Genomic DNA, 13,051 nt, shown 5'->3' with positions numbered 1-13,051 from the left:
TCATATATCATATATAATTGTCTCATATGTTTATTAAAACAAACATTTATTGTAATTTTTAATATAAATATTATTATTTTATCATTAAAAAGTACAGTTTAATATTCCTAATATTAAATTAAAATATATCATAAATAAATATTAACTTGTATTTTGGTTATAAACTAAATCCTTTTAATATGATATATTCAATAACATTAAGTGATGTATGAAAAAAAATAAATTGTTTTTTATTATTATCAAATTTTTATAAATAATATAATTTTTTTAAATATGATAGATACTTTAATGTTATTCATATATATATTTTTTTAGAAATATTATGTTAAGAGTTATATTTATTTAAAAAATTGCGTGAAGTATAATTCTTTTTCTATTAATATTAGCGGTTTAGATTATATGTTGATTAATTTTATAAGCACCCTCCTATATATTTAAATAAAAAATGTTTGGAAGTTTGACCAACCAATTATAATACAAGCATGGTGTATGTATGTAAGTATATTTAATAATTCTTTTTTTTTTTATGACGTAATAATTTTAGAATTAAATATGTTTTTGGTTTCTATAAATATTTTAAATTTTATTTTTAGTCCTTTTAAAAAAATGATATATTTTAGTTTCTATAAAAAAATTATGCATGCAGTTTTAGCATTAGTTATTTTTTAAAATATTGAAAATTGTTTAATTACTTTGAAAATTTTAAATTTTTCAATAATATCTTTAAAAAATTATAAAATATTTCTTTACCAAATTATAGAACTAAAAATAAAATTTGAAATATTTATAAATGTGAACTCTTAATATTAAAATCACTCGCTCATATATTTTTGCATATTCTTAATACTAAATTAAAATATATCATAAATATTAAATTATTTTTTAATTATAAACTAAAAGGAGATTTAATATGGTTCTATCTTTATAAGGTTGAATAAGATATAAAACTAAATTAATTTGTTTTTAATATTATTAAATTTTATTAAAAAAATTCTATTAAAAATATATGAATTGAAGTCCTCAACCCCAAATCCCCTTGTACTTGTCATACGTTTTTTTCTTTAAGCTTAAGATACCATTTAAAGTCCTCACGAGTCACACACTTTATTAACTTGAGATTCAGAATTAGGTTTCACCTCTAATCCTCTATCTATAAATTAAATGTTATTTTTCTGAGATTTGTTTGTTTCTCCTCCATGTATCAATTAAATATTTTTAGTGAGATTTGTTTGTTTCTCCTCCATCTATAAATTAAATATTTCTTTTGGTCTGAGATTTGTTTCCATCTATAAATTAAATATTTTCAGTGAGAGATTTGTTCCATCTATGAATTAAATATAATTATTGGAGATTTGTTTCAGAGTTTGAGAATAAATAGTTTGTCCTTGCTTAAACAAACCAGAATTCATCAGTTTTGAATTTCAACACAAGATAGCTTTAGCAAGTGCAAGCCATCAATTTCGATGATTTCAACACAAGATAGCAAGCGATTTAGGGTTAGCAAGCCATCGATGATGATTTCAACACAAGATAGGCTTAGTAACCTTCCTGACTCAATTCTCTCTCACATTCTCTCTTTTCTTCCAACCAAATTAGCCGCCCGCACAAGCATCCTCTCAAAGATCTGGAAATCAATATGGCTTTCTCTCACCACTTTGGATTTCACTATTGGAATCACCCCAAACCATGTTATACACTCAATCATACTATCTCGTGACATCAAATTGCCAATACTATCATTCCGCCTAACGTGTGACAAACCTGAAGATGAAGATTTAGACTCAGTTATTAAGATAGCAATACAAAGAAGAGTTGAAACCCTAGAACTTAACATGCTCTCTTACCCTTTAGAGATGAAATTCTTTTCTAATTTTTTCACTTCTAACACTCTTACTGTTCTCAAGCTTACACACATATATATTGTCAAAGACCTTCCTGGAATAAGTGTTTCTTCTTCTATCAAAACTATTTATTTAGATGATGTCATTTTCTGTCGTACTAGCTATGTCATCAACTTTTTCTCCGCCTTTCCCAATCTAGAGGTATTGCAAACAAAATGCGTAGGTGTTTACGATTGGTCTAATCTACCTGCACCTGGAGCAATGATGGAATGTTTGCCCAATTTGGTGAGAGCTGATATTAATGACCATGTACTTATTCCTTTACTCCCCTTTTCCAGGGCACTCATTCTCAATTTAGGGAAGGTATGCTTTTTATTGTTTTCTAACTTCATACAAGTAAAGTACTACTTTCTAATGTTTTGTGATTTAAATTCTTCAAGGTATGGTCGCACCCCTTTGTACAAGTCCCCAATTTTTACAATTTAACTCAAATGGAGCTATTCATTGACTTGGACCAATTAGGGAAGTGGATACTTAAACTGCTTCAACATACTCCCAAACTTGACCATCTTATCATTCATCATCAGGTTCGTTGGTTTTATACACCATTTGGTTTTTTCTTTTTTAAATCTTAACTCATTCTGTTTTTTACTTCAACATTGTCTAGGAAATAGAAAATCAGAAGGAAATCTATGCGATGAATCGGGAGCGCATAAAGAAGATGAATAATCAGGTGGACCCAAAGATGGTTCCAGAATGTCTTTCTTCTCGGCTCAAAACTTGTTTGTTTCCAAGTTGGAGAGGCAAAAACTACGAGCTTCAATTTGCTGAATATATCATGCGAAATTCAAAAGTATTAAGTACCATGACAATTCAGTGCTCCTCTTCCTTGGATTTAAATGCAAAATATCAAATATTACAAAAATTATCTCTATATCCAAAGGGCTGTAAACTTATATTTGACTGATTCTGGAATACATTTAAATGCAAAGTATTAAGTATTACAAAACTCATCTCCAAGTCCAAAGGGCTGTAAAGTTATATTTGATTGATTCTCTATGTGAAATACATTATCTTTCTATATGCAATTTAAATTCATTATAATCCCTCACAATTCTTACTTTTTGTTTTTTATTTTAACTGTTTTCATCACTAAGTATCATTTTCTTTTCTCGCAACTGTTTTAAGTTTGTTGTAACCGGTGTATTTTGTTACATGCTTAATTTGGCAAAGATCACAAAATGCCTTACTTTTCCCTCTCTATACAGCCATAGAATGAAAAAGTCTCAATTGAAAATGCCTTTATTGCATGCCCTCCTTGTTTTCGAGAGTAGTTTATGAAATTTTAAGCATTAGTCATTTCTCTTGGTCGTTCTTATTCTGTCTGTCCAACATGTTCTAATTCTATTGTGTGGTAGTCATTTCTCTTGGTTTGTGCTTTCATATAAGATATAATTTACTGAGAACTTTGTTTGGTCTTTATATATGCAATGCATGCTACTGTGATGGATTTAAACCAAACATTCATAACAAACCAACTTTTTGGACGGAGAACTGGGATGAATGGTATGAACAAACTCATCCTTCAAGGGAATTGTCCATTAATAAGACACATGGTTGTCAATAGTGGCTGTAGAAAATGTTGTTGTAGATTGCATTATTGTACATGCCACCAATAGTCGCTACTACTTCTTTCTGGAAACCCTTGTTTTAACCATGTTTATTACTATCTCTTTACTAAATTCAGAAATTGAACTTTTACTCTGCTTTCTTTGCCATAGTATCTGCCACTGTAGAAGTCAAGGTCATATATCACTTTCTATTTCCCTTTTCATCTAATTTTGATTCTCATTTTTTGCGTTAGACGTTGACTTAAAGTTCTTCCTTTGTTGAAGATGGTCCTTTCCTATTCTTTTGCAGGTAGCAGATCCTGTTGTCTCATTTTGTGAAATAGTTGTTGATTCTTCATCCATGAAATGTTTTGCTGAAACAACAAACAAGAAGAAAAAAATAACAATGGTAGGTATCATATAGGCTTCATTACAATTTGTCCATTTCTTATTTCACAGATACATTTTTCTTAGGCTGGGTATTTTTCACTTCACTCATAAAACTCTTGGCCATTCTTTAGATTGCGGAGCCACTAGAAAGAGGTCTGGCAGAAGACATAGAGAATGGTGTTGTTAGCACTGACTGGAACAAAAAGTAACTAGGTGAATTTTTCCAGACTAAATATGATTGGGATCTTCTTGCTGCTTGGTCAATCTGGGCTTTTGGCCCTGATAAGCAGGTAAATCATTATATCTATCTATCTCTTTGCCCAAATGTCTCATGAAACTTATGTGTAACATATTCTAGTTCGATTGCAGGGCCCTAATATTCTTTTAGATGACACCCTTCCTACTGAAGTTGACAAGAACCTGCTCAATGCTTTAAAGGATTCCATTGTTTACTTTGATAATGTTATGTCATTTAACAGATTTCAGTGGGGTGCACGGGAAGGACCTTTGTGTGATGAACCCATTAGGAATGTTAAATTTAAGATTGTTGATGCAAGGACCTTTGTTTCTTCTTGGTGCTCTTTCACTTTCTACTGCTGGAATGCTTGTTCCATATGGTTCCTTCCTTGTACCTCCAGGGTATGCTTTTGGTTTTTGTATTCTTGTTTATAAATAATTTAAATTCAATCTCTTTGTGAAATTAAGGTTTTTGTCTGGTTGGTGAGACCTGTTGATGATGTATTGAGTTGTACAATCGTGTGGATTGATGTGTAGGTTAAGGATTTCTATGTGTTTGACACAAACATTGAACATGATACTGATTCCGACACTTAGACAATGATAATAAATTAGGAAATAGAAGTGATTGTGTCTAACCGCATGTATAAATTTTGTGTTAATTTCAGACACCAATACATGTCAGTGTCACAATCATATTTTCAATTTTAAAGGTTAGTGTCTAAGTGTTTAAATGTATGTTTGGTATCACTACTGGTTGACAGACTCACGATGATCTCATCGTGGTTATGACAAACTCAACGCAATACCAAACATGCACTAATAAGATGTATCACACAAGAGAATTATTAGTAGTCTACTATATTACTAGTTATCTTTTTCATTTGGCATCCAAAAGTTATATGATTCTTCATATTCCAAATTATTAACCTGTCTTGGAAAAAAATTCACAGCTCAGGTTCTTCAACTGGTGGTACCGTTGCCAAGGATGCCATTGGCAATGATGTAGTTGCATCAGAATGGCTCAAGGTTCATGGACCTGGTGACCGTACTCTTACACAAGGATTAAAGGTAAGAGTACAATCGTTAGTTGATTAAAACATTACATTATAAAGCCGTTTCATAAGTTGTTTGCAGAATTTATAGAAATAACTTATACATAAACACTTATCAGATAAGCTGTAATGCTATAAACACTTGAGAAACTTTTTGAAAGAGTGAAAATGAATACCTCTACTTTCATGATATTATATATTAGGGTGATCCTACCTAGTGGTAGAGAAAGATAGAACACTTGCAACATTTGCAATTAACGCCGTATGCACTCACCTCAGGTGTGTCATGCCTTTTAATCAAGCTGAGAACAAGTTCATCTGCCCCTACCATGGATCTTAGTACAATGACCAAGGAAGAGTTGTGAGAGGACCTGCACCTTTGGTAAGCATAAGAACTTGTAAAAATAGCTTCAACAACTAAAAATAGCTTGAACATAAGAACTTGTAGTAATGAATATTGTTGCTTATTTTTTTGGACAGTCTCTGGCATTTGCCCATTGTGATGCTGGTGTGGATGATGGGAAGGTAGTGTTTGTTCCTTGGATTGAAACAGATTTCAGAACAGGTGATGCTCCATGGTGGTCTTAGAGTTGTTAAACTTGTCCCTATATTTAAAAATGACAGTCTAAGCAGAATGTCCTTTTTGTATATGGCTGGAGTGACGTAATTTTTCTGAAGCTAACAATGGTTGCTTGTCTTTTAATTTAATTTAATCCTATATACATTGACAGATTATTTATGTTTAACAATAAATTTCAACTTGCATAGATTTTACTAATAATATGAATTTCTTGCTTAAATCTGTCAGTACTCAGAAGTTGAACGTCATAACAGTGAACAGTGTTGAAATTGGTGCAAATACATGCATTGACAGGAGAAGGTTGGTTATTTTAGGGCTTATCCTTTTCTATTTAGTTTAGTGATGTGTCAAAAATGGTGATATAGTTTGATTTTCACTTGAAGGAATGTTAGCTCTAATATTTATATTTGTAGTTGAAAGGGGCAATTTTTTTCTTTAGTAACTGCATTAATGGAATTTTTTGATACAATTATTGCTAATGAAATTTTTTAGAGCACACTTATTGCTATGAAAATGATATAGATTTGCCCCTTTCAAAAAACACACGAGCTAGCTTAAGTTGTGTCAAGTGTGAGCTTCCCTCTTTGTTTGTTAGAGGAAAGAAAAAGTAAAACTAGTTTTTGGGTTTATTTGTTAAGATTAAGAAATATTGTTTTCTGATGGGCAGAAAAAATCAGTCAAAGGTATTGGATTCTAAATATTCAAAATTATGACAGAAAATGGAAAATGGAGTATTAGATTCTAAACTATCCTTTGAGTGGATTATTTAGTATATCTTGTGTTATATTCCATCTTGTTGAGTTATAGTTTGTTGACACCTAGCATTGATGATATCCATGTGGTCATTATGTGGTGTTTCTAGTGATATTTTGTCATGAGCTTTTCTTGTTGATCATGATGCCTTGTGTTTTGCTTTTTCTTGTTTGTTTTTTACCTCTGATATGCTCAAATTTATAGGTAAGACTTGCATTCGGGAATTGTTGACCAAATGGGTAATCACGACGCCATAGCAACATGCATTGGATATTCCAATGAAACATGTAAGCTACTTACCTAACCTATGCTCCTTGTTTCTATTTGTTTCGGTTATAAGTTATAAAATTTTACTTTTATTGTTTTTCATTTGTTATTTGAATGGACACAAGATGAGATAAGATAGAAAACAGAGTCATTGAAGAGAATGTTGGGAAGCCCACTAAAGAGAATGTTGGGAAGCCCACAGTAATTATAAATTGTTTGAATGTTTGTTTTGGGCAAATGATAGGTCTATCAAGGTCAAGCTTTATTTTGTCCAAGTTCTTATTATGATCTTGATTGTTGCGTGTTTGTTAATTACTTCAGGATTTGACAACAAGTTATTGTCATGGGACGTTCGTACGAAGAAGGCTTCTCTTACTGAGTTGAGTTTCTCTCATGTATTTTCTCTTAAAACTTAGCATATGTACATTGTTTTGAGCTAAAAATGGTAATCTTGATTGTTTTTATTTCTGAAATCTCCTAGAAGTCATTAATCTTATTAGGTTGGATCTATATGGATTTTTAATTGTCAAATTCACAAATTTCTAATTTCTTAACTTGTTCTTGGAATTGGTATTGTTCTCTAAGTAGGTAATTTGATTGATACGATTATAATGTTTTTTGCGATTTTTTTAATTAGGCCTATTTTGTTTTGATTAAAATTAATAACTAAAATTAAGCCTAACAAATTTTGATTAAAAGTTATTACAAACATTTGCTATAAATTAGCTTGAGATTTACTATGAAATTTTGGCGGCGATATTGTAGTTGTATAGTTGGTGAAAACATAACTCAAAAAAGACATTTTGCTGGAACTTGGTTGTGGTTTAGCAAGAAACTTTAATATATTAGTTTGAGTTTTGCTAGGAAATTTTGGCCAAGATAATTAGTCACTCAATCTATGCTACGGCATATATTGTAGCTAATCCCCAACAAATCTCCAACTAACTCTGTTTGATAGAGATTAGCTACTAATTAGCTATTGTATCTGTCATAGCAAAATACACATTTTCTTGTGGTGTTATTAGAACTCATTTAGGATATTTTAGAACCAATACAATAATGTAACCTATAACATATCTATAATTTTATGGTGCTGAATGATAATATTATCTTTAGGGTGTGTTTGATTCGAGGTAAATGGAGGGGAGGGGAGAGAATATTTATAATAAAATGTGTTTGGTTTAATTTTTAGGAGGGGATATGAGGGGAAGGGAGAGAATATTTATAATAAAATGTGCTTGGTTTAATTTTTAGGAGGGGATATGAGGGGAGCGGAAGGGAGTAAAATCCTTCCAAATCACACTTTTTGCGCCCCCGAATCAGGGGATTTGAAAAGGAGGGGAGGAAATGTGACTCTTGATATTTAATTAACTAATATATTTATTAAAATATCCTAAATTTTATTTTATTATTTCTTATTTTCTTCCGTCTGCTTCTTTTTTATTTTTTGTGATTTTTCTCTATTGCTTATATCGATTTATTATAATTATTCTTTACCTTTAAATTATTATTTTTATTTAATAAAAATTATAATCACTACAATTTTTTATTTTTTATTATAATTTTTATATTTAATTATATTAATTTTTTTTCTAATTTTGTTATGTATTCTATTATATATATTTTTTATATAAAATTTTAAACCATTTATTTATTTTGTTTATTATATATAGTTAATAATAAGTTATTTTATGTATTCAAAAGTTGTTATCAATGGATAGATAATTGTGTTGAAAGTTATAATATGTATCAAGTGTATTTAATTTTAATCACTCTATATTACAAATATCACTTCTAAAAAATTATTTATGAAATTTTCACTTTTGAATATCATATCAATTATATAAAATAATAAGTATAAAAATATAAATTATTAATAAAATTTCTCCCCTCCTCTCGTGAACCAAACATATTTTTAACCAAAATCTCTCCCCCTTTTTCCCCCTCGTTTGAACGTCCAAAAATACATATAATTAATAAAAATCTCTCCCCTTCCCTCCATTAAAATCTCTCTCCTCCCCCTTATTTGAACCAAACAGACTCTTAGAATATTTTATATTATATAATAAATATATAGGATATATGTGAATATTCATCTTTATTTTATTCTTGAAATAGGTTAAGAATTGATATGCGCATTAATTGAAAAAATATTTTAAATGATAATTGTCATATAAATATTAATTTAATTTAGACTTAATTGTGATTTTGGTATTTCTATTATTCTTTTTTTTTTTTGTTTTAGTCCCCCTATTTTAAAATCCGAAATTTTAGTCCCTATATTTTAGTTTTTTTAGGATTTTGGTCCCCCTGCAAATTCAAAGACAATTTTAAATGAAATGATGCTCACATTGATTATGTGTCAGTGCTAGTTGAATAGTGAACTATTCAAAAAAATAATTTTATTTAAGATTTATGTTAAACATGTCATTGACTTCCATTTCATTAAAAAATGCATTCGAATTTGCAAGGGGACCAAAATTCTCAAAAAGCTAAAATAAAAGGACTAAAATTCCGAATTTTAAAACAGAGGGACCAATACCAAAGAAAAAGGATAATAAGGGGGCCAAAATTGCAATTAAGCCTTTAATTTATCATGTTGTAGATATAAAATCAATTAAATTAATATTAATGATGTTGTAATAGGGTTGTATTAAACTATAATTTAATTTATCGAATCAAATGAATAGTTGGTAATATTTGATATAATTTCCTAATTGTTATTAAACCAATTCTTGGGGTGGGAAAACATATCAGACACCTCATGCATGTCCATTTTGCCCTTATTAATTTTACGACGAGTCAAGATTTCAGACCCGCACACTCTAATATGCTCACTCCGTCCAATTTTTTGCGGGCATAAACATTTACCAGGAAATTTGTAATTTTAAGATTAAAAAGATGCAATGTCGGCGAGTCTGTCCCACCCCGCGCACATGATTTTGCAAGATAGGAAAAGGTTTTAGACCCATCCCTCAACAAAGCTTATCCCGACCTTTTTTTTTTCCCGACTTTTGCTTACACTATAAGAAAATAAGAGATTAGCCATCAAAATTTTATTATAAATTATTTTTCTAGTTAATCTCAATTTAAAAAACTACTATCTAACTTCAATTATTTTTCATTGTTATTTTCCTAGTTAACTTTTACTATATATTTATAAAATATTTATTCTCTTTTAGAAAATTATTTTTTAATAAAACAATATCTTTTAAATCTAAACACCAAACAAAAAACCTTTTTCTCCATCATCGATCAATTCTTTCTTTTATTGAAACACGTAAAACCTTTTCTCCTTCATCAATTGATTATTCTCAAAATCGCTTTCTCCTTCATCGATTTTTCTTAAAATTGCTTCTTTCCTTCATCAATCAAAATACTTCTCCTTCCTTCGAAATCACTTCTTCAACTTTCGAATGAGTTGTCGAAATTGCTCATGAATTTTTGAAAACCTAATACTTGAGGTAAAAAATTTCTGATGAATCTCTTTCTCTAATTCAAATGGTTTGATTCATAACAAATCTCTGAAGAATCTCTATCGGGGGATTGAGGACCAAATTTAAAAAGGATAGGTACTTTGATATTTGAAATTAGTATTAAATATTGTGCTAGCATTTTTCTGTTTCTGTTTCACTGTGCTGAAAGAGTTTATTGTTGTTTCAATGTCAGACAACTTTTCCTACGGTACTTTCAAAGAGTTCCAAAGATGTTTACAAAAAGCTACTTCTCTTCAGGCCTTGCAAGGTTGTTTCTGTAAAACTATCATCTAAGGACTAATTTGCGTAATATGATATGAGAGTTGAGCATTTAAAAGACTGAAACTATTAGTATTGTGATATTTTGACAGCAGCTGATCTCAGGTACACATTTTCTCCGGTCGACAGTATCAACATTTATTTTTACTAATTCTAAGGTACGGTTGATGGTAACTTTAGTTATACATGCCAGTGAAATCTACTTTGTTAAAGACATGTTTGTGTTGTTTAAATTACTAAAATATCTAAAATGTTGGAAGTTTATGGTGTTTGTTTATAGTAATGATTAAGGAAGTGAGTTACTGAGTTTGTGCTTTCATATAAGATATAATTTACTGAGAACTTAGTTTGGTCTTTATATATGCAATGCATGCTTTTTCATATATCAAGTACATTGTAGTAAATAGTAGACATGGCAGAATAGGAGTCAGAAAACACAGAAAATTTGCGGCGTGATTTTCACATTACAAATTTGTGACTTGAAAATCATGTCACTAAAACAAGTGTTTTTGTTTTAAATTTAAATCTGAAATAAACTAGTTGCAACTATTCATTAAATAGACTATTCAGTAAATTCATTTTTATTTTGTTGAAATTCTCTTTTTGATATTATGTTATTTTTTTAATAATAATAATAATAATAACATACTTATATTAGTTCTTATTTATAATATATGATAGTTGTAAGGTTTTTTTTATTAAACAAATAATAATAATAACAATATATAAAATATGCAAATGTAATATATTTATGTTATAAATAAAAAATTTAATTTTAATATTATTTGTTCAACTTTTTTAATATTATATTATTATTATATTTATTTTTAATTATAGAAATTGTTTTATTGGGTTAGATGAATCCTAAGATCAGATAATAGTTTGATTTGCGTTGAAGATATATAGTTCAACTAATATGTGTTGTTGTTTATTGTTATATTATGGTTTATGAATGAATAAATTTTTATTTGGTGAAATTTACTCAATACTATTGTTATTTAGAATTATTTTTACTAAGTACAAATAATATTTATAAGGATAAAAAGGTAAATTGATTTTAAAATCTTTCCTCTCCTCTTGTGAAACAAACATACTTGTTAAAAATCTCTCCCCTCCTTTCTTTGAACCAAAAATATATTTAGTTAAATTTCCTCCCCTCCCTTCCCCTCCATTCCCCTCCCCTCGATTAAATTCTCTCCCCTCCCCTTCCCTCCCCTCCGTTGAACCAAACGGACCCTTAGTGGTTGAAATTTTTAAGAGTTGGGATTGACCAAAGTGAAAAAGTAGCATATTTTAATTCTATACAATTCTATTTGGATCATTTACTATTCTTTTAAAATAGTAACAAACTCGTGCATACACACAGGTTCTGTTCTTTACACGCATTTGGAAACATCATTTATTTTTAAGAAAATTCTAAAAAAGAAAAAAAATATTTAGATAAATAATTCATTATTTCGCATATAAACAATTTAGATCAATAATAGATTTTTTTCCCGTATACCATTTTTCGATAAAAATATTTGATCATAAATACCATTTCTCGTATATAAAAACCACTTCACAAACTGATTTTTATGACGTGAATAATTACGCCGCTGGAGAGCGGGTGGCAACCAAGTTGTAACGTGATTTTCATGTCACTAATTAGTGACATGAAAATCACATAGCAAATGTTTGCAATGAGATTCACAACATTTAAGTCAGAGCAGACGCATCAGATGGGGTTCAGAAAAGTTGTTTTATTTGCCACGTGATTTTCATGTCACTAATTAGTGACATGAAAATCATGTCACTAATAATTATAGTTTTGAAAAAGTTGCAACGTGATTTCCATGTCTCTAATTAGTGACATGTAAATCACATCACTAATTCCTTTTTTTCTTAATTTCCAAAACCCAATTAATAATATATATATATATATATATATATATATATATATATATATATTCTTTATTATTTTTATTTTTTTGCAAAACTTAAAATATTAACCTAATAACAAATTTTAAAATAATAATTTATAATAATATATATAATAAATTCGTCTTTAATATATTTATAAATATATTCTGTTTTATTTTTTTCGCAAAAATTAAAATATTAATCTAATAGCAAATTTTACAACAAAAAATATAATATATAACCAAATTAATATATTAAATTTAACAAAAAATTGCAAAAATACCTATTTTCTAATCTCCTTCAACCTCTTTAATTCTTCAATCTCCTTCAACCTTCTCTTCAATACCTTACAAAAAAAATTAATCTAAAATTAATAATAGAAAATATTACAAACATTGAAAGATATTGATAAAACTAAATTATAAAAAAAAATGAATCAAACTTACCTTTGATACAAGATTTGAAGCTATTTGAATGAAAAAATGGAAGAGAAGAAAGGAATTGGAATGGAAGGGAAGAGAGATTTTTTTTGTAAACATATGTGTTATGCAGAAAGAGAACAAAGGGCCAATTATATAAGTCAAACAGTGAAGTGAATATCACGTCGCAACCTTGCCACATGATATTCACGTCACAACATTTCACCAATAACATCATTTAA

The 13,051-nt window shown here is 29.0% G+C and overlaps 1 protein-coding gene across 9 annotated transcripts; it reads left to right on the top strand.

Annotated features, from left to right (window-relative positions):
- Positions 1 to 1,126: 1,126 nt before the first annotated feature.
- LOC131660125 (F-box/FBD/LRR-repeat protein At3g52680-like) lies at positions 1,127 to 8,160 on the top strand. Of its 9 annotated transcripts, none has more exons than XM_058929281.1 (10): positions 1,127 to 2,204; positions 2,282 to 2,428; positions 2,509 to 3,860; positions 3,973 to 4,131; positions 4,211 to 4,480; positions 5,032 to 5,149; positions 5,337 to 5,515; positions 5,614 to 5,698; positions 5,942 to 6,013; positions 6,671 to 8,150. In XM_058929281.1, exons 1-3 carry the CDS (start codon positions 1,464 to 1,466, stop codon positions 2,806 to 2,808), a joined length of 1,188 nt encoding a protein of 395 aa, XP_058785264.1. In that variant the 5' UTR covers positions 1,127 to 1,463; the 3' UTR covers positions 2,809 to 3,860; positions 3,973 to 4,131; positions 4,211 to 4,480; positions 5,032 to 5,149; positions 5,337 to 5,515; positions 5,614 to 5,698; positions 5,942 to 6,013; positions 6,671 to 8,150. The 9 variants fall into 9 exon arrangements, with proteins under 9 accessions (XP_058785264.1, XP_058785265.1, XP_058785263.1 ...); XM_058929282.1 differs by having other exon boundaries at positions 5,614 to 6,013; positions 6,671 to 6,753; positions 7,055 to 8,149; XM_058929280.1 differs by having other exon boundaries at positions 5,942 to 8,157.
- The last annotated feature ends 4,891 nt before the right edge of the window (positions 8,161 to 13,051 follow it).

This window comes from Vicia villosa, linkage group LG3 (assembly GCF_029867415.1).
Source record: "Vicia villosa cultivar HV-30 ecotype Madison, WI linkage group LG3, Vvil1.0, whole genome shotgun sequence".
Lineage (NCBI taxonomy): Eukaryota > Viridiplantae > Streptophyta > Magnoliopsida > Fabales > Fabaceae > Vicia > Vicia villosa.
The sequence above is the reverse complement of the archived record's forward strand: the minus strand, read 5'-3'. Positions and strand labels throughout refer to the sequence as shown.